This window comes from Equus asinus, chromosome 2 (assembly GCF_041296235.1).
Source record: "Equus asinus isolate D_3611 breed Donkey chromosome 2, EquAss-T2T_v2, whole genome shotgun sequence".
Lineage (NCBI taxonomy): Eukaryota > Metazoa > Chordata > Mammalia > Perissodactyla > Equidae > Equus > Equus asinus.
This window is the reverse complement of record NC_091791.1, coordinates 51,677,678-51,700,541: the sequence shown is the minus strand read 5'-3', so window position 1 is coordinate 51,700,541 and position 22,864 is coordinate 51,677,678. Positions and strand designations below refer to the sequence as shown.

Sequence of the window (22,864 nt, the reverse complement as noted above, 5' to 3'; positions counted from 1 at the left end):
ACATTTAGTAGCCATGTCTCCTGAGGTTCTCCTAGTTTCTCAGATTTCTTGTTTTTGATAACCTTGTCAGTTTGAGGAGTACTGGTCAGACATTTTGTACATTGTTCCTCAATTTGAGTTCGTCTTCTGTTTTCCTCATGGTTAGACAGGAGTTACAGGTTTTGATGCTTTTGTGCATTTTTAATAGGATTATTTGTTTTATTATTATTGAGTTCTTTATATATTATAAAGTCTTTTGTCAGATATGTGATTTGCAAATATTTTTCCCTATCTGTAGCTTGTCTTTTCATTCTTTTAACAATGACTTTCACAAAACAAAAGTTTTAAAATTTAATGAAGGCCAATTTATCAATTTTTTTCTTTTACAGATCACGTTTTGAGGATCATGTCTAAGAACTTCTCAGAAAACTCCATGTCATGAAGATTTTCTCCTATGTTTTCTTCTAAAAGATTTATAGTTTTATATTTTGAATTTATATCTATGATATAATCAGAGTTAATTGTATCAAATGAAAAGTTTAAGTTGAGGTATATTTTTTTTAATGTAGAGGAGGAGCTGTTTCAGCATTTGTTGAAAAGTCTACCCTGTTCCACTGAATTGCTTTCACGTATTTATTTAAAAAATTCAGATGACCATTTTTGTGTGAGTCTATTTCTGAATTCTATCTTTGTTCCATTGATCTAAATGTTTATCCCTTCACCAATTCCACATTGACTTTATTACTGTAACTTTATAGTAAGTCTTAAAATTATGTGGGATCATTTATGCTATTTTATTCCTATTTTTCAAAGTTGTTTTACCTACTCTAGGTCCTTAGCCTTTCCATAAAAATTTTAAAATCAGCTTGGGTATGTCTAGAAAAAAATCCTGCTGGGGTTTGGATTGAGACTGAATTAAATCTACAGATCAATTCAGGAAGAACTGACATCTTTACCACGTGGAGATTTCTAATCCAAGAACACTATTTCAATTTATTTAGGTTTTATTTCTTTTATCATAATTTTGTAGTTTTTAGCATATAGATTTTGTATTTTTTTTTTTTTTTGAGGAAGATTAGCCCTGAGCTAACATCTGCTGCCAATCCTCTTCTGTTTGCTAAGGAAGACTGGCCCTGAGCTAACATCCATGCCCATCTTCCTCTACTTTATACGTAGGATGCCTACCACAGCATGGCTTTTGCCAAGTGATACCACGTCCGCACCCCGGATCCAAAACAGCGAACCCTGGGCTGCCGAAGCAGAACATGCGCACTTAACTGCTGCGCCACTGGGCCAGCCCCAATTTTGTATTTTTTTGTTAGATTTATGCTTAAGTACTTCTTTCTTTTATTTTTTTAGCTATTATAAACATTATTTGTTAAAATTTTGATATCCATTGCATATTGTTAGTATACTGAAATACAACTGACTTTTGTTTTGACCTTATTCCTGCAACCTTGCTAAACTCATTAGTTCTAAGATTTTTTTTTTGATTCTGAGTAATTTCTTTATAGAAACAATCATTTTATCTGAGAACAGGGACTGTTTTATTTCCTCCTTTCTCATCTGCATGTGTTTTATTTCTTTTTCTTACCATATTGCACTTATTGCTAAGACTTCCAGTCCCTTGCTGAATAGGAGAGTTGAGAGCAGACATTCTTGCCTTGACTCTGATCTTATGGGGAAAGCATTTGGTTTTTCACCACTAAGTATGATGGTAGCTTTAGGTTTTTTATAGCTGTCTTTTATGAGGTTGAGGAATATCACTTCTTTTCTCAGTTTTCTGACAGTTTCTTTTTTTAAAAAAAAAAATGAATGGATGTTGTATTTAGTCAAAGGCTTTCTCTGCATCTATTTATATGATCATGTGGTTTTTTTTCTTTAGACTATTTACACTGATGAGATTTCCAAATAGTGAACCAGTATTGAATTTCTGGGATAAATCCCAACTAGTCGTGTGTATTATTTTTCTAATATATTGCTTGATTCATTTTGGCAATATTTTGTTGAGAATTTTCAAATTTATGTTCCTGAGGGATATTGGTCTGTAGTCCTCCTCTGGCCCCTCCACTTCCTCCTTCCTCTTTCTCTCTTTCATTGTCTTTGTTGGGTTTTGGTATGAAGATAATTCTAGCCTCAAAAATGAGTTAAGGAGAGTTCTTTTCTCTACTATTTCTGGAAGAGATTATGCACAATTGGTGGTATTTCTTCATGAAATGTTTGATAGAATTTTCCAGTGAAAACATCTGGGCCTGCAGATTTTTTCCCCCAGATTTTAGCAACAAATTCAACTTCTTCTTTTTTTTTAAAGTTTATTTTTTTGTCCTTGGAAGATTAGCCCTGAGCTAACATCTGCAGCCAATCCTCCTCTTTTTGCTGAGGAAGACTGGCCCTCAGCTCATATTCGTGCCCATCTTCCTCTACTTTGTATATGGGACGCCTACCACAGCATGCCAAGCAGTGCCAAGTCTGCACCCAGGATCTGAACTGGCAGACCCCAGGCCACCGAAGTGAAACGTGCGAACTTAACCACTGCGCCACCAGGCCGGCCCTGTTAACTTCTTAAATAGTTACAGGACTATCAGGTTATCTGTTTCATCTTGGGTGAGTTTTGTTATAGTTTTTGAGGAATTGGTCCCTTTCCTTTTTCTTTTCTAATTTATGTACATAAGCAGTATTCTCTTACTATCCTGTTAAAAATCTGCAGGGTCTGCAGTAATATCTCATTTTTTTACCTGATAATGATCATCTTTGCCTTCTATCTTTTTTCCTTCATCAGTTTTGCTTCATGTTTCTCAAGTTTATTGACCTTTTCAAAGATCCAGATTTTGGTTTAATTGATTTTCTCTATTGGCTTTATGTTTTCAACTTTATTGATTTCTGTTCTTTATTATTTCTTTTCTGCTTGATTGATGCTTTTTATTTTACTGGATTCCTAAGGTTTAAACTTACATTATTAATTTTAGACTTTTTTCTTTTCTAATACAAGCATTTAATGAAATAAACTTCCCTCTTATCATTGGCTCAGCTGCACCACACAAATTTTCACGTGTTTTATTTTCATTTTCATTTACCAAAAATCTTTTCTAATATCTATTGAGAATTTCTTTGACCCATGGACTATTTAGAATTGTGTTTTTAATATCCAAGTGTTCGGAGATTTTCCTGACATATCTCTGATATTAATTTCTTGTTTAATTCCATTGTGGCTAGAGAACATATTTGTATGACTTCAATTATTTTAAATTTCAGGTTGTTGTATGACCCAGGATAGATCCACCTTGGTGAATGTTCCATGTAAACTTGAAAAGAATGACTATTCTGCTGTTTTGGGATGAACTGTTCTGTAAATGTCAATTAGATCCAGTTGGTTGGTAATGTTTTCCTTTTTGTTTACCTTGTTTGTGGTCCAGTCAGCTTCTTGAATTTATAGGTTTAATCTTTTGCCAAATTTGGGAGGTTTTCAGCCATTATTTCTTCAAATGTTTGTTCAGAACTCTACTCTTTCTCCTGTCCTTTTGGGACTCTGAAGAGTTGTATATTAGAACTTTGGTTGTCCCGCAGGTCCCTGAGGTTTTGTTCATTTGTTTGCCAGTCCTTTTTTCTCTATATTGTTCAGATTGGATAATTTCTATTGCTCTGTCTTCAAGTTCACTGATTTTTCCATTGTTTCCTCTCCATTCTGCTATTAATTCCATCCAGTGAGATTTTAATTTTGGTTATTGTATTTTGTGGTCCTAAAATTCCCATTTGTTTCTTCTCTATACACCTCATTTCATTCCTGATTCTTTATACTTTAATATGTGTTTCAATAATATTTGTAACTGTTCATTTAAGCACTTTTATAATAGCTGTTTTGAAGTCTCACATATAATCTCAATACCCATTTTATCTTATTGTTGGTATCTATTTATTATTTTCCATGCAAGTTGAGATTTGCATAGTTCTTTGTTTGCTGAGTAATTTTGGCAATGATGTTGAAAGAATATATTTCAAGATATGTAGTACTCAGAGATTCCATAAATATTTATGTCATGAGGGAAAAAAACCCAGCCAAAGTCTGTCTTTTTGATGATTTACTAAGAATTCTTTTTTTGGAAGGTTGTAGTTTAACAATTGAAATTCAAATAATATTATATTACTTATTAGGCATCTTAATAATAAAATATGCATCTTTAATGAAGTACTGGAAAAGACTGAATTCTCAAGACTAGCTACCTGAGACTTCGGTTTTTGTTTTAGCTTTATACCATGTTTTCCATGTGCAGGATAATTTGAAATCAGTCAGTTAACATCATACCAGTTTTTCATTCTAAAGTATAATTATTTTTTCTTCTATTGGTACAGCTATTTATCTTTAACGTGGCACTACGTACCTAAGTAAAAGATGAAATTCTCCCACTTACAGAGAAGAAAATAATGATTTCTTCTCCTCACATACAAGAACTACCAATTCTTCCCTTGTAAAGGGCAACTACGAGCAGGAAGGGTGCCTAGGGCATGAGTGGCTCCTCTAGGTTTTGCTAACTCACTTAAAATTTCCCCTGCCTCTGTGTAGTTAGAAATTGATACGCAGAACAGAATAGATTTTGTGTGACCACAAGGTACCCACAAAATTTGCTAGGATGATGGTAACAATTCTTTAGGAGGAGCAAGGTTTCTATCTGCCCAATTAAAAGAAAAAGAAGAAAATAAACTAAAAACAAGCAAACAACCAAAAAGAAAAGAAAGAAGTTGCCTTCTAATGGACACAGTCACATCTTTCCATTGAGACACAAACACCTTTACCAGGTAGTGTGCTTGTGGCCTTTTGGTTCTACAGTCTGAGATTTAAGTTCAGCTCTGCCAGTTACCAGCTGTGCAACCTTGCTCTCTGGACTGCTTGCTCAAGTCTGAGATAGTGGTCCTAACACTTCCCTGCAGGAGCTTCTCTGAGGTTCAAGAACGTACGTTAAAGATTAGAACCAAACAAGTGCCTAGCACACCGAGTTAATAAATAAGTAGATTTCCTTCTTTTCCTTCTTCCAAGAAGCAATTCTACTTAGTCTCAAACAAAAGTCAGTACATTTAAAATTGCTCCAAGGGGAGCCGGCTCCGTGGCCAAGTGGTTAAGTTCGCCCTCTCCGCTGCAGCGGCCCAGGGTTTGGATCCTGGGCCTGGACATGGCACCGTTCGTCAGGCCACGTTGAGGCGGTGTCCCACATGCCACAACTAGACAGACCTGCAACTAAGATATACAACTGTGTACAGGGGGGGTTTGGGAAATAAAGCAGAAGAAAAAAAAAAAAGATTGGCAACAGTTGTTAGCCCAGGTGCAAATCCTTAAAAAAAAAAAGGAAGATTGGCAACAGTTGTTAGCCCAGGTGCCAATCTTAAAAAAAAAAATAAATAAATAAATAAAATTGCTCCAAGGAAGAATTTCCAAATTTCCTGTAGTAAGTCATTTCAATGTGGTCTAAGAAAAAAATCACAAAATCTAAGTGTATGTGAGTGAAGTCTATTTAATAGGGTTTTGATATTGACCAAAGTACCTCCTGTTTTCAGTCATTCTGAGACATCCCAGTAATACTTACAGGTAAGATGAGATGAAACAGCTCAAACAATAAAAAAATACCTAAATAAATCTGAACTTTCTACTTGACATTTTGGGGATGGATAGCACTGATAAGATTTCAAAATGAAATTGACATATCTTTGGCAAATTAATTATCAAGAGAACTTTGCCCTTGTTAAGTACTATTTGAAGTTTTACAATTTAATATATAAACTACATCTTTGCTACACCCAGGAAGAAAACATAATTTTCACTGAAGGAATTACAATAAAATTAGGAAATTTTGCTTAAAACATTAATTTAGATGGTGGACTAAATTTTCTTTTCTTAAAAAGAGAGAAAAATACTGTACTTACTTCTAAGATTATGAAGTAACATATCTAGTAAAGTCATAAATTTTGAATATTGAATAATAGAAAAGTCCATTCCTCTAGCCCACAAAAATCCAGATACATAATAATCTAGTAGGATGGCTTCCTTTAAACAGGTTTGAAGATTTTTGAAATTCAAAAACTTTTCCAGTTTTCTGTAACAAAAAGAAAAATCCATATATTAAAATCAGATTACATATTGAACAGTTCCTTTTCTAAGTTTTGAAAACATAGATTTTTTTTGAATGAAAATTCAATAATGCCCATAATCTAAAAATAGTCATAGTTATATTAAAATCCTAAGTCCAAAATGACATTCAAAGGAGAAACAGAAAGAGAGAGCAACCTCTTTTGGTCTTCTTCCTCCACTTCTTTATTCTTCTTCTAATTCTCCTTCTCTCCTTTTTTGTCTTGTTCCTTCTTCCATCTTTGAAGTATAGCAGCTTACTAGTATTTTTTTCTCTGGCATGCAGTGTCTTCTCCCATTTATACAATCAAGTTTATTTCTGACAATGTTCCGGAACTAGATTATTAAATATTCGCTCTGTTTTCTTTCTCAAAGAATCCCAATTGTATACATTTTACTCAAATTTTCTACAGCTATAATTTTCTCTCTAACCTGCAAAATATTTTTTCAAATTTATTTCTTTTTCTCTTTATATACTTTTCTCATTTCCGTCTTCTATGTCCCTTAGAGTTTTCAGCAGTGTTCATTCTCCCTGGGGCTGCTTATAAATTTCACCTCTGCAAGATCTTTCCTTTTCTACTTTTTAAAATGTGTTTTATCACCTTTTATTTCTTAGTATCTCTTCCTTGAGTTTTCATATCTCTGTTTTATGCTCTCGTTGTGATTGCTTCAAAATTTTTTTTTAATTCATAAATATTTGACCATATTTTTTGTCTGCTCATGGCTATATTTTTCTGTCATATTCTCTTTGCCTGTCGGTTCTTTTTCCTATTCTTCAATTATTTTTTTCTTGTAATGTCTTTGTATGCACATTCCTTGTTCAGTACTCATACTTGGCCATGTTAGAAGCTATTTTCTGTATGAAGTAAGTTTGTGTCAATTATTCTAGTTTTCACTCGTTTTTAAATTAGTGGGGAAACAGAAAAAAAGTAGGATTGGTTCTCTTTACTATCATGTAAACAATCTATTTCTCGTAAATATGGGAAGTATCTGTCCAGACTTGTACATCCTGATCCTGCTGTTTCACATAAAGTTTCTTGGAACAGCACTTGAGGGTTTTATCCTTACCTGGAAGAATAAGTATATTTTTTAGCTCATTCTAAGATCTTCAATCATGTGTATCCTCTCTGTACTTTCTCCTGCCCTTCTGCTTGATCCGGAATGCTCCTGGCAGTCCTCCTCGCATTTTGTGGTTTGGGCTTTCAGAATTCTTTTGGATAAAGGTGGAATTGGTATTTCCTTGTTGTTTATATATTATTTGCGAGGTAGTGTGTGTGTGTGTGTGTAACAACCTTATACTGACATTGTTTTAAAGAAAGGAAGTCCTTATTCATAATATTGAAATAAACTATATGATCAGAATAATAAATAGAGCAGGATTAAACAAGTTTGGGAACAAATAAAGCCAGCGTTATGTTTAACTAACTCTCTAACGTCCATTTCATCTATAGTGGTATCAGGACGGACCTCAACCTGAAAGTGAGCTCTGATTCTCCTAAGCCAATCAGAGTGATCTCATCCCCCTTCCCATAATGCCTTACAATGCCATTTAGTATTTGGCATTCTCTATAATAGTTAGCGGTCTACAGTGGGCACTCTTCTAAACTGTTATAATTAATTTGTAACTAATGGTGAAGTTCATTTTGTTCTGTGGAACAAAAGTACAGAGAACAAGTAAGTAGCTTTAATTGCTCCTAGCAGTCATCTTATAACCATAAGAAAAATCAGTCCTAAGATTAAGCCTCATCTTTTGATACTATTGAGGCCTTGAGTCAATCAATTCTGGAATCAATCTCTCAACATCCTGTTATGTGATATTTCATATATATGTATGTGTGTGTATGTAAGTGTGTGTATACTTTCAAGTCAATGATCAGTTTTTTATGTTACATGCAACTAAAAGCATCCTGATACATTTTGTCAAGCCCACAAAGCAACTGCTAGATGCAGATGTGAAGGGGGATGGGAGGTTACATTACCAGCCAGGTGTCTTCAATTTGCAGTGGATATCAGTCAGCAAGACTTATTTTTCTATGTTTAATGTATAATATCATTAACTCAAGTGAAAGTCAGTAAGAAAACTTCTATAGTGATAAAAACCTGTGGTATTTTAATGGGATCAACAAATAGGCCAAAGGAATGGAAAGCCCAGAAATAGACCTAGCATATATTGAAAATAGGTATATGACAGAGGTAGTATTTCAAATCAATGACGGTAGTATGAACTCTTCAAAATTGTTGCTGGAAGAATTGGCTATCTGTGTAGAAAATAAAATACTACCTCACCCAATACTTTGAAATAAAATCCAGGTGGATTAACTAAAACCACCACCTAAATTAGTACTTTATTTGGAATTACATACTTTCGACTCCCTAAATTTTGGTTACTCACTACTCTACTAATTTCTGCTACCTAATGTTGCTAAGGAAAAGTCTGAGGCTGCCTGGTTATTTTCCTCTCTACATGATGGACTTTATCCCAGAGATAAGGTAATACATGAAGTTTTATTCTATCAAAATATTAAAATCAAAGCTTTTCTTTTATGAAGTTTAAATTGTTTTTTCTAATTCACTGTTGGATGTATATTCTAACATCTAACTGCTTTAATCTGCATTTTGTATAAGTTGTCTTAAATTTGTTTTCCACACTACTGACTTGATTTTCAGCAAGATAAGTTCTACATTGGTTTTATTCTTTACCCTTAGTTTCTTGTCTTAGTTCTAAGAGCTTCTTATTTACATATTTTATCATCTCTTCTTTAACCTCTTGTTTTACAGAATCAATGCCCTCTTTAATCATCAGCTTTTGCCTAACGTTTTCTTCTGTTTCTAGCAATGACTCTTCCTTCTAAGTATACTCTTCATTTGCCATCTGCATGCTATGCTGTTTTTTATTAATTAAATATTTGACCTGAATAGTTGCACATGTTCTTTGCTTTTCATTTTTATTTTTTTAGTGTTTAATTGTATATGAATGAAGACAACTATTTGCCTAAGAATATTTTGGTGAAATCTCTTTGAGGTCCTTCCACCTTTGCTTTCCTCTCTGTGCCTCCTCCACCACTTTCCCTGGTACTATTTGAATCTCAACCTTCAACTTGAACTGCAGGGCTAAATATTTACCATTTCTATTCTTTGTTCAGTCATTTCATTCAGAAGGAGATTATGTAGGAAGGCATTTGGAGCAGATGCTGTTGTCGTTTGAATGCAAAGTTTCCATGCATTTTACCGCCAAATTTGTAAGCATCTCCTCTGGGGATAAGGGGAGATGGAACCAGGAAGGGGAGAGAGAAGGCCACAGCGGAGAGAATGTAGGGAAAGTGAAAGATGCTTACTAGTGATTCAGGAAGTTTGCTACAGTGATAGATGATGTAACTATCTACTTTGTCTCACTAAGATTTTCAGCAAAAATATTACATTATTCTGGTACGCTCTTGAAATTGGAGTGCATTTTATTTTTTAATATGATGACATGCAGAAATAAGCCTTAAGGCAAGAGCTGAACAGCTCCTGGAAGCCCAGTTATGGAAAGGTTATTTAAAGAACTCTGTGTTATTTCTATGTTTAAATAGTTATTTTCAATTTAGTCCCTATCCCTTTTTCAAAAAGGATTTAGGTGAATCTGTAAATAAAATCAGGATTATATTAAAACATGAATGATTGATAGTAGTTAGGAGATCATGAGAAATGGACCCAGACATTTACCTTGGTTGGAATTGTACTCCAGAAATATGTTTTAATGATACTTTAATGTGTTATTTGGTTGGTTGCTTTCATGGAACACAATTTTCCATTTTAAAAGGTAGAAAAATGTGCTGATTTCCTATAATTTATTTAAATAGGTTTACTGCTTTGCAGACTATACAATTTTGGCATACTTCTGTCACTTGGTGACAGGATACCTAAATTATATTTCTGCTATTTTGAAAGGGATATAGTCCTCATTTACAATAATGCTATTTTAAATGGAAAGTGAATGATTGATTGCGAATATTTCAGGATTACCGTTACAAAAATCATATAACGGACCTCAAGAAAATTACTTTGCAAAGAAATGGCTCCTGACATAACACTGGTGTCATTCCTCCAAAATTGATGTCCTAAAATTTGAAATTACTTCAGGTGAATTCTATTAATGAGATGGTCTAAAAGATCAAGCTGCTGTTGACCCTAGTTCTTTCTATACCACTAACTTCCATACCACCCCCTTTTCATTTACTTTGTCCTAGACCTCACCTCTTAAAGATTAAAAATACTTTTAGAATTCAGATATTTAACAACAAAGGAAGCCAATAATTGAAAAATAAGGATTGTCACACAAGGTATGATACATGGTAAAACTTAAGATGTGGTAAGAAATAAACAAAAAGCATTTGTTTGCAATATCGTTTATTTAATATTAATTGCACTTAATATAACATCTTTTATTTAATATTTCATACAAATAAATTGTAAACTATATTAAATATCTGTCATTTGAATTGTATTATTTTGCTAGTATTAAATACTTATTCCTGTGCATTTCAATGATCAACATTTGGGGTTACCTAGAAATGGAGAATAATATTTTACTTAAAACATAAACAATCAGTGATATTAATACAATGAATCATTTTACTAATCAGTTGTGACACTGAAAATCAGAATTCCCAATGAGCATTCATTTCTATAAAAATGGGAAAATCACCATGAAATACCTGTTTAAAATCTGTGAAATTTTTAATCGACTAATACTTATAAAGACACAGTTAGTATGCAGTATGGCCAAATCACAGATCACCAGGATTTCTAGCAGGATTTTCAGGCGCTGGAGGTGAAGAGCATCTTGGGAAAAGGCCTGTCAGTGTCATTTGCCTGCTCTTTATATGCCTTCCCTCGTCAGCTTTCTCTTCCAGCCAGTACATCTGTCATATTTCCTTCTCACTAGTAAATTACCTCTATTCCATAATATTTGTAAGATTTGTAAATGATAATCACTGACAGAGTCATTTTCTATTTGTCCATTATGGTTCACAATACCCTGCTTCCATCCGAGGACTGGCATGCAGAGATCTTACACTGGGACATTATGGTCCAGAACATCACATTGTCCCCACTCTCCACACATTATGGCCAATCAGGCTTCCATTATTAGAGTGAGATAATTTTTAAAATGAGTGATTTACTAAAAACATCTTTTAGGAATTTGTGTTGTCAGATATATCTGACTAGCGTTCTAAGTAAAAGATCCACTGTAGAAATAAATGGCCTTAAGAGCGAGATGTACATATATTAGAATTGTTGCTTATAAATTCAGTTATATTCACACTTTTAAGCAAAATGAATGAAATCAGAGTACTTAGTACAGCTTCATAGCCAATAAAAATCACAGGTAGATGATAGATAATACTCAAGATTTCCAAAATAATTAAATATTGACTAGTAATATTATAGAAAACACAACTTGCTCTTGTTATGATGAGACAGAATGCCCTTTAGGTTCTTGGGCATATTGACAGATAGTTTCATGAATGAAAGAAAAAAGTAGAAGAAGATGGCATATGCTAAAGACTGCTTTTAACAATAAATCCCTATTCTTGGTTAATATTAACAAGTTGGTTTGACAGGCATTTCTGCCATAAAGAAGACTACTGAGTGGTGCAAAAAAGTCAATGTTTGAGAATTTTTGTGTTCCAGAGACTGGACATATATATATTTCTGCACAATATAAGAAATATTTTGAAAAGACGTTTAAAATATGTAAGAACATATCATGGTCATTTATAGATGCAGAATTAGAACTGCTCTATACTTGGTTGTAATATGAAAATGCTTACTGTTGAACTCCATCTACGTCCTCTGCTAGCATTTCAGTGATTTGGTCAACGGAAAGGAAGTCTGGAGACAGAATCTTTTCATGCTCCTGGAAGTCAACATCTTTCTATCAAAAAAAAAAAAAAAATGGGATGAGTTATTTCAATCACACATTTTACATATTAATCCCAATAATATCAAAATTTGTTCTTACTATGGTCTAGTTGCTATCAGGAAAAAAAAATTAAAACCAACAGTCTCCTAGATAATCATTTTTCTTTTCTGTTTTTTGGTAATGGTACTTCTTTTCTGAAAAGTCAAATAGCTAGTCAATCTGTCTTCTGCACATATTTACAACTGCGTGATGGTTTTCAACAAGCAAATTCTTTTTTGACTGTCTACATATTCCTCATTGAATTTGGGGCTCAAGAAGAGGCAAAGACAAGTAAGAAAAACACACTAGCCCCAAGAAGCTTAACATCTAGTGGGAGGAACAAACCAAAGGTGACTTTAAAACAAGAAAATGAAATGCAAAGTGAGCCAGGATATATCCAGCATTCAACCAAAAAGAAAGGCTAAGGACAGGGACAGGACAAGTAAAGTCTATAGAGAGGAGTTCCAGAGTGGATTTTGTGAGATCTGGCATGGATAATGCCCCAGGTGAATTATCGCGACACCAAGGTTATGAAGGCACACAGTTGGATACTGGTTCTGCAAATATGAAGTAGCTCACAATGGTGCATAGGGTATATGTGGGGTACTAGTTGGATCTAGGTGGCATGTGGGCATTAGGAATACATTGTGGAAGATCTTAAATTTAATAATTCAATAAATATTTACTGAGTGCTTACAAGACAGAAGATATTGTGCCAGGAACCATACATATTTTAGACGCTGGCTGGTTGAAGAAGGACAGCCTGAGGAGTTGGTTCTTAACAATACAGGCAACAGGAAACCCATGAAGTTTTTGAGCACTTAATGACAAGATAAAACTGTGCTTTAAGGAAGGGTAATCTGTAACAGGGTTAGGAAAAGACACGAGCAGAGAAAGTATGCAGAGGAAGAGTTAAATGAAAAGGTCATTAAAACAGTGCAGGAATGATGCATTGGGCTGTACTGGGCCCCAAGCACTGTGTGTGAAAAGAAAGGGGTGACTGCAACATATTATACAGAGGGGACTAAAAGAGGGAAGAATGAATGGAGATTCTGAATTTCAGGAATAGGTCACTGGAGGGAAAAGGATGGTGATACTCAGGGTCTCCAAGAGCACATATGCCACGTTTGTGTGAACTAGACAGGGGCATCCTCCCTGGGTGGAGGAAGTGCTAAAAGGGTTTTTCCCAAGGCTGATGCAGCTCTGTGCCCAACTGCACTGCTTGTGAATACAGTTTCAGTTCCTGTTCAACCCTCAGATGAATTCTTTTGTTCAGAGTACAATCTGCACAACCATACAACCCTTGTTACAACAAAAGAAATAAGAGCTTTGGAAGTTGATGAGTTTGGTTTCAGTGGTTGAGTTTAAGGTGAAATATGCATACCAAGGGAGAAATGTTTAGAGGTAATTAGAAATGCTAGAGTCAGAAAGGTCAAGTTTAAAGATGTTGGTTTAGGAGTCAACTGCAAGTATGAGAATGGATGAAACTGCCCAAAGCCAGAGCATGAGGAGAAGAGCTGTGAATGGGGAAGGGAAGAGGAAACTGAGAAACAGAGGTAAGATGGCAGATATTTTGCCACACAAAATCTAGGATTGTGAGATTTTGGGGAGAGAGGGGACAAACGTTTTCAATTAAACAAATCATTGATCCTTTCTTGTGAATGGGCTCCAAAAAATAAGAACAACAAGGAAATGCTTTGCTATAGTTAATCAGACCACATCCCAAATTTTCCTTATTCTTTTTCAAGAGTAGAAAAATCTCAAAGATAATACTTATTGGTAATGGTAATCAGTTTAATGTTTTTAATGCAATATTAGGTTATTATATTTTTATTATTAAAAATCTATTTGAAATAAAATGTTACTTTATTAGCTCTTTTTGTAATCCAGGTTTAGCAAATTAACCTAAACTAGGTCATACTATCAAATTATAAACTCAATATGAAAAAAATATTTTAGTACCTAATATGATAACTTACAGCTGGGACGCACTCATATATTTGTAAATTGAATCAAATGTACTCAGTTTTTACACAGGATAGTATTTTAGTCCATAATATATGACTATATATTTGTTTAAATGTTTGTTGGTTATATACATTTTTTATTTTTAGCAGTAAACTATACTTATTTCTGCACTATCAATTCCATTAGATTGTAAATTCCTCAGGGACATTCATTCAACCTTTCACTTCTGTTTAGAATTCTGCAGATCCTAGTCATATACATAGGTCGTTAATAGACTGTCTGAATTCATCTCCACCTCATGATGACATTGTTAGATGATGGAGCATGATGAAAAGCAGGCCTTGGACTTAGAGATATCATGATGGTTTGGCTACTGATTAATTTTGTAACTTAGAGAAAGTCAATTGAACCTAAATTTGGAACATGTTAAAAAATCATTTTAATATGTTTTAATACACACAAGAGTGTATCATTGTTAATAATGAATAAAGATACACATGTAAATTATGCAGACATTTAGGTCAATCTTATTTGATTTGAAAATCTCTAGATAGGGGAAAATAGGTCACAAAAGAACACTATGAAAGAGAATACAATAATCTTAACCTTTTGTACAGTAATAATTCTAGCTAAGATGCCTAATATTAGTGCATTTTTTTAGTAAAACTTGATGGCTTAAGATAATTATCTTGTATGTAGGAGGGTTTGCCTCTGGGTTTTTGTTTTCTTTTGCTTTAAATTGAATTCCTGGATCTATTTTAAACTAGAGCTATTTTCTGTTTGTTTATACACTGCCTTGCGCTAGAAAGGATATAAGGTGGTTAAAATCTTTAATCTCTCAACACATACATTCTGATTTGTAAAAATTAGAGATACAATAGAAAATTAGTGAATAGGCTATTAAAAAATGTGGCTATGTAATTGTGTCTTTCTCTGTAAAATTATCTCTCTGACTAGGTAATATTTAAGCTAAATTGCACTGTAACTCATTTTACTCCACCATCTGGTGGATTTTAGCAGTTATTCCAGAAGCAGTAAAACTGTAAGGCCCAATATTACTTGCCAGATAATCTTTTATCTGAATTTTTTCTCTAATGTCACCTAAACTGTCCATATTTGAATATATGTCTTTCTTTTCGAATTTAAGCTTTCGGGGGCATCTTTGTATCTATCACTGGTAGCGTCTTCAAAGATTCTTAATAAATGTTCATTAAAAGAGAGATAACACATTTCACCAAGGATTACTAAAGAGAGGTTTCAAAGTCACAGAGAACATAAACTGCTCTACAGTTTCCACACTTGGAAAGGCTTTCTTCAAGCCTGAATAGAAATGAACTTAAGAGCAGCAGTTCTGTGCTGAACCATAGTGGAGCCAGAGGCAAAAGGAAAAATCGGTAATACTGACCCTGTCTTTATTTAAAATTTTGATCTGTTATGGATTTTTTTGCATTAATTTTGACTTTTTAAAGTACTGCATTAAAATATAGTGCATCTTGACTAATGAATTTTGTGCCCAAGGAGTGCCTCACTCAACCTCACTAAAATCCTGGCCACTGTAAGGAGCCAATTTAAGACAAAGAAAAATATAAAAATAAAAAAATAGATGAGAGAAGGATAAGTGAAAGCTAGAGCTAGTTCTTTAAAATAATGAATACAGCAGGCAAATCTTTGGCAAATGTGATTAAAGAATGAAGAAAAAATACATACATGCCACATTAAATGGAAATACATTTGAAAATTACAAGGAAATGGGTGATTTCCTAGGAAAATACGTTATCAAAATTGATCTGGGGTAAGGGAGAAAATGAATCTGACTAAAAGTGAAATAAACTGAAAGTCTACTTTTTAAAAAGTCACCATGCCCAGATGGTTTTACACTTGAAGTTCTACCTAACAATCAAGAATTCATAAATTCTGCTAGTATAGTAATTCAAACTGCAGATAATTCTTTTCTTTTTTTTTTTGAGGAACACTAGCCCTGAGCTAACATCTGCTGCCAATCCTCCTCTTTTTGTTGAGGAAGATTGGCCCTGAGCTAACATCCGTGCCCATCTTCCTCTACTTATGTGGGATGCCTGCCACAGCATGGCTGGATAAGTGGTGCCTAGGTCTGCACCTGGGATCTGAGCTGGCAAACCCTGGGCTGCCAAAGTGGAATGTGCGAACTTAACTGCCGTGCCACCAGGCTGGCCCCGATAATTCATTTTTAAGAAGCCAGCACAGTCTATATACAAAAACCTGAACTAGCACAAAAAGAAAATTATAAACCAAAATCATTAATGAATCCAAATGCAAAAATTCTAATTAAAATATATTTTAGAAAATTGAATCCAGCAGTGTACTAACAGAATAATAAGCTATCATGACCAAATACGGTTAATTTCAGAAATGCAAGGCTGGGTCATCATTAACAACTCTACTATACTTTTTATGTCAAATTAAATGATAAAAATGATATGGTTATATAAAATAATAAACAGGCATTTGCTAGAATGCAGCAGCAAAATTCTCAGTAAAATATGAACAGAAAAGAATAGCTAGGGGCTGGCCTGGTGGCGTAGTGGTTAAGTTCACATGCTCTGCTTCAGTGGCCCAGGGTTTGTGGGTTCAGATCCCAGGTGTGGACCTACACACCACCTGTCAAACCAGGCTGTGGTGGCATCCCATATACAAAAGATAGAGGAAGACTGGCACAGATGTTAGCTCAGGGACAATCTTCACAAAAAAACAACAACAAAAAAAGAACAGCTATACATGAAAAAGATTATTCGCCAAAACATCACATTGAATGGCAAAATACTGAAGTCATTCTTATGAAAATCAGGAACTAAAAAAAGGATTCTGGCTAGTAACATTAATGTCAGTCCACACTCTATAGAGGCTCTAATTAATACAATAGGAAAATTAAATATGTGGCTTAAATATTAGGGATGAGGAAATTTTAAAAAATCTTAATTTGAAGAATGCATGGTGGCATACCTAAGAAATCTGACATTGGACTAACATGGTTTGAGCTAATAAGAAATTTGATAAGACAGTTACATATAACAAATACATAAAGGCCAATTGCTTTTCTCTATATTAGAAACTAATTAGAAATGGAAACAGCAAAAACTTGACTAAACTATACTCAGTTATAAATGTAATAAAAAAGGTACAGGACATAAAGAAGTCAACTTCATCAAAAGTTTAACAACAAGTTTGATAGAAGAGATTTACTGGAAACCTTCAAATGAAAAAAATTAAATCCTTCCACATTATAAATGTAATGCAATGACAATCTCAAATCTAGAATGCATCATTATGGAACTTTACAAAATAGTTTTTTAAAGTCCTTATGGAAGAATACATACATTTTGAAAAACAAAAATAGTAAGAGAGACCTTTTCAAATTAGACATTACAGCTAAATATAAAATGGTATGGCATTGACATAAGAATGAACAAACTGGTCAGTGGAAAAGAATAGAGAATTCAAATATTTATACATATATTGTATATATATAAATTCTGGGATATTAAAAATATTTATACATGTATACATACAAATTTATATACACACATATATATATGAATAGTCACATATTCATATCTATGAATATATATATGAATGTTTGGATTGTCTTTTCTAGTCCACTGACTATTTTATCTATTCTTGGGCCCATTCATGTATATATATAACGTGATAGCGCTAGTCAGTCCATTCTCAATGGAAAGAAAGAGGATGGCTTATTAAGTAACCAAAGCTGATATAATTGATAGTTCATGTCCAGAAGAAAACAAAATTAGATCCTCATTTCATATATACAAAATACGTTTATTCAAAATTAATTTTAGCTGTGTGAGAGGTCTAACTTTAGTAAAACTTTAAATATTAGAAAAAGATTGAAGATCACTTGTGCAACCTAAAAGGGAGGCTAGTGGGTAGAAGCAGCAGGACTTTTAAAATAAGACAGGAAATCCAAAGACCAATAGTAAGAAGAACGATAAACCCAAATGCTTGTTAATATCTCCACACCCAAAGTCAATATTCCCAGAAGTTCTAAGTGTCTGATAAATAATACTACCGTACATTACAATTTTGAGGAATATCAGTACTTTTTCCCCAACAATATTTTACTCAACTTTTTGGCATCCTCCCCACAACCCTGCACAGGTTGATCTACACTATGTGCTGTGAATGGCTTCAGTAAATACCTCTTGAGCGATATTGAAACTGTAGCAACTTGATCATCTTGTTGCTCAAGTTGAGCTCCAAGTGTTTCTCTCTAACCTTCCAATGATGGGGTGGGAGCTATTTTTAAGATCAGTAGGGACCACTTAATATAAAGAGAATTGTCCAGGCCTCTTCTTGGACATGTTGAGGATCTCTAAGACAAGTGACATCATCTTTCCACTCAGGAGTACGTAAATGTCTTCCTGTTCTGATGAAGTCCCGAAGCACTGAATAAATGTCATCTATTAGGAGATGTGGTAACACTAAAAGACATTATTCAGAAGAAGCAATTAGGAAATAATTATTTACATTTCTTTTAGGTCTCTGATGTGAGTTGAAGTCAATAGTCCTTTTAAGTTTACTACTTAAATGATTATATTTCCCAAATAGTTCTTTTTTCTTTCTTCTTTTTTTTTTTTGTGAGGAAGATTGGCCCTGAGCTAACATCCTTGCCAAGCTTCCTCTATTTTATGTGGGATGCAGCCACAGCATGGCTTGATGATCAGTGCTAGGTCCATGCCCAGGATCCAGGCCAGGCTGCTGAAGCGCAATGTGTGAACTTAACCACTATGCCACCAGGCTGGCCTCTCCCAAATAGTATTTTTGAAGACATTAAGAAAGTTAGTTTATGAACAAACTACTGATAAAAGACTGATGATTGAATTCTAAGTATTTATTTATAAACTCATTTATAAATTAATTTGTAAACACTTATAAACTCCTTTCACTTACATATTTATACATAGCGAATATTTACTTTCAGATTTTTGTCACTATTCTCTGGTCTTGTGCATTTATACAGATATCTGCCAAAAGTTTAGTCTTATCTTTTAGAGGGAGGCATTCACTCCCATGTTACTAAAGAAACTGGAATGTTGAATTTAGAAAGTTGCCAAGAAGAGTTTATGCAACATCACAGAAAACATATTTTCCTGGACCTGCATCTTACATCTGGTGGTTCACAATATCTCATAGAGTAGATTTGGTCCACGATAACTACCATTCCTGGTATACATCAGACCACCTAGCTGTTCTCATATTTTATTAAGTGCCTACTATGTGATGGGGATAATTGGTTGTTTTTATTCTAGGCACCGGCCACCATCAACAAATGGGAAACCTCAGACTATTGGAAGCTTAAGCTTTATTTCCAGTAGACCTGGCAAGAAAAGAAATATTTCACTACTGCTTGGCTCAGATGACTAGATGGTCTACTGGCTAAGTCAATTTGGATGCAGAATTTATTAGAAACGACACCATAAGGGACTAGGTCATCAGGGACCAACTCTAGAAAGAATCTGATCTGAGAAGTATCTTTCAGGATCTAACTGAAGAGCTGTAGCCTTGGGAACAGAGACTCTCAGGCAGATTTTTGCCATCTTTTCCATCTAACCCTTGAAACCCACAGTAGGCACAAATGGGTGACATGCAAGACTTGTCATTCTAATGAACCATACAGCTCTACGGATCAACTGTCTTCTCTGTGAACTACAGGAACACTGCTTTCATTACCATGGAAAATGGAGTTTCCACCATGCATCGGATTAACCTGCTAATCTTAGCAAATGAGCACAGCTGAGTACAAATTCCAACTTGATTTCTTCAACTTTCTACTCACTAAAAGATTGAGCATACCCTAAATTGCTTGTCATGGGAAATACCTGCTCCTCCAAGAAGGTAACAAATGTGCCTGCTGACAGTGCTAAGATGGCAGATAATCATCTAAGGTCTATAACTAGCTCATTCATCCAGCCCATTCATTATAAAAAGTGATTTCACCCCCCTCCCCGGAACATGCATCTTTAAAAAAATTACAGGTTATATTTTTTTTGAAGTGCAGATTCATTAACCCCAAATTATCAGTCTTCTTAGAAAGGACATTATCTACACAGTTAACTATATGTAAGTGTACACTGACAATTGTGTATTCTCATAAGTAAGTTTTTGTATATATTTAAATAACACAACCTAATTGGGAAATTTCCTATGCCACTTTTGAAAACGGAATTATTTACATTAGAGACCAGAAGGGAATAACTGGCTTAGTAACCAGTTTGTCACATTAAAATGTATTTTTAATGTATACTAATTTCAAAAGGCTCATAGGAGAGTCAGCCTGCTTTGTGGTCCCCATACAATATCGGGAAGAATCTGGACTGGGAACGACTTGTGTATCTCTGAGCAAAGCACTGGATTGTTGGGTCTGTGTTTCTGGATTTAAAAAATGAAGCACTTATAAAATTGCAGCTAATTCTTCTGCACAAAGAATGTTATTTAACTAATACCGGAGTTGAGCACGGCAATATTAATTATAACATTATTATTCACCTTCAGCGTCTTAAAACACTGAAGGAAAAACTTCATAGAAAAACACGATGGACTCTGTGAAGATGCAAACATTTTTTAGTAATATCTGGCATAGCAAACATGTTCTTAATTAAAATTTCAGGATATTAAGCTTATGAGTAATAATAATTACCTAAAACATTGATTATTGAGAGCTGGTTGTGGGAGGGGCCTAAAGGTAACAAATCTTTATTTTACAGAGGAAAAGGCGCCCAAGGAGGTTAAATAACATTCCTAAAGACAAGCTGATGATAAGCAACTAAGCCAAAACCAGAAGGTCCATTTTCCCGGCGCTCCTCTTTTGTGTTGTCTTCTATCTCGCATTTATTTACTTATTGAAATATCAAAATAATGAGGGAAACACTAAGCCCCAGCCTGCAAATGTTAATCAATCCACTACCAATGAAGAGTTATTATTCCCTGACACCTTTTGAGCAATGGGAACTGTGATCATTGCAAAAGAATCAGTAGCGATTTCCCAAAGCGAGTGACCCATTTTAAGTTGAGACAACCCTTTTGACGAGCAAGGCATCCGGGGAGAAGCATCGTTGTGAGGTCTTTGGGGCAAGGAACCGTCCAAAGGAGGGATTTCTACAGTTTGGACATCCTCGCCGGCTCTCAGCGCGGCCCGCCGGGGCTACGGGGCTCGGGGAACGCATCGAGGACCCCGCGCCGCTCGGGGACCCCGCCCCGTGCCCGGCCAGCTCCCAGCCCCGCCGCCTGCCCCGGCCGCGCCGCCGCCGGGCCGGGTCGTGGGCGCCGCCCCGCTGGCAGGGGCGGGCGTTGGGGGCCGCGGGGCCCGGGAAGGGGCGGCGTACCTCCAACTCGGGCGAGGCTCCCACTGGGGTCATAGCCGCGGGGGTCGTCCCCCCGGGAGTGGTCCCCACAGACGCCGCCATGATCTCGCCGGAGCGGAGCGGCCCCTCGTCGCCTAGACAACCGGGGCGGGGCCGGGGTCGCTGGGCGGGGCAACTGGTCCCAAGGGAAAGCTGCTCCCGGACCGAGCCGGGCCCCACCGGGGAAAGCGGGGACCGGGCCGCTCTCCTGGGAAGAAGGAAAAAGCGGTTTAAATAACAGCAATTTTAAATGAACTATTACATTTGGAAGTGTGTAATGCTAACACATGGCAAGATCTCCGTAAATATTAAAGTGAAATATATCGCTGGGATTTGACCATTGATTGATATCTGATATTAAGGAATTGTAATTTTAAGGTGTTATGACGTTATTGTCATGTTTACAAGGAAAAGAATTTTATCTTTTTGAGATACATACTGAAAGATTTAGTGATGATAAAATGATCTAATGTCTGCGATTTATTCCAAAATAATGAGGGTGGCGGTATAGCAGATGAATGAAGATTGGGTACATGGAGTGGGGCGGGGGCCCACTATACTATTCTATTTTATACATGTTTGAAAATTTCCATAATAAAAACATTTAAAAACGATATATTTAGTGGCAGTAGGAGTATTCTTTTGGGGATGATAATACCTGCTTGGAAAATGAAATGTACAGTACTTTACCTGCATGGGAGTTGCTATGCAGGAAGCTTACCGTAAAAACTAAACGTTCTTTAAATACTTCAGTTTCCCAACTCTAAAATGAGATAATAGCGTCTGCCTCATAACGTCACTGTGAGGATCTAACATGTTAATATATGGGAGTGTTTAGAACAGTGTCTGGCACCTGTGTTAGGTTTTATTAGGATTAGTATTAGTTTGTATATGTTTCTCCTGACTTTAGTCCATCCTGTATACAGCTGCCAGGATAATTTCTCATCATGGACCTCTTGTATTTGCCCATTGCCTTTCAGATCAATTTGAATAGTTTTACATAACATCATGATAAATGTGCCTTTCCTTCATATTGGGTCATAGTTCAAATTATGCACACGATTTGTACTGTCACCTTGTGTTCATGAATTGTCTCTAGTTTTCTGTATGTTTGGCCAGTCTTTCAAGTGGATTGCAGTGTCCTCCTTTCCATGATGTTTTCACTCGTGAAGAAACTGGTTTAGTTCTTAATACAGAATATTCATTCAACACTGTGTTTATGACTTCCAACCCCATTTAAAAAGGACTACATTAAAACTTCCTCAATTAGTGAAAATATAGTCAATTTTTAATGATTGCCAGAGTTAACACAAGAGCTACCACCTTACAAACTCATTATGATGCTTAATTATTTGATTATTTCTCTCTGATCACTACTTCAAAGAAATTGAAAATAGCAGGTTACCTTCTGCTAGGTAAGAACTCTCCACATTTCTTTAAATTCAGCATTTGGTAAAATGC

At 35.2% G+C, this 22,864-nt stretch overlaps 1 protein-coding gene across 1 annotated transcript in view; it reads right to left on the bottom strand.

The window, feature by feature from the left end:
• The window catches only part of CABCOCO1 (ciliary associated calcium binding coiled-coil 1), a 120,821-nt gene extending 98,814 nt beyond the window's left edge, over positions 1–22,007 (bottom strand). Inside the window, exons 1-3 of the mRNA XM_044755607.2 lie at positions 21,386–22,007; positions 11,908–12,011; positions 5,890–6,059 (exon numbers count right to left, since the gene is read on the bottom strand). Coding sequence (XP_044611542.1) covers positions 5,890–6,059; positions 11,908–12,011; positions 21,386–21,466 — 355 coding nt within the window. The 5' untranslated portion in view covers positions 21,467–22,007. The remainder of the gene's footprint in view (positions 1–5,889; positions 6,060–11,907; positions 12,012–21,385) is intronic.
• Positions 22,008–22,864: the final 857 nt, after the last annotated feature.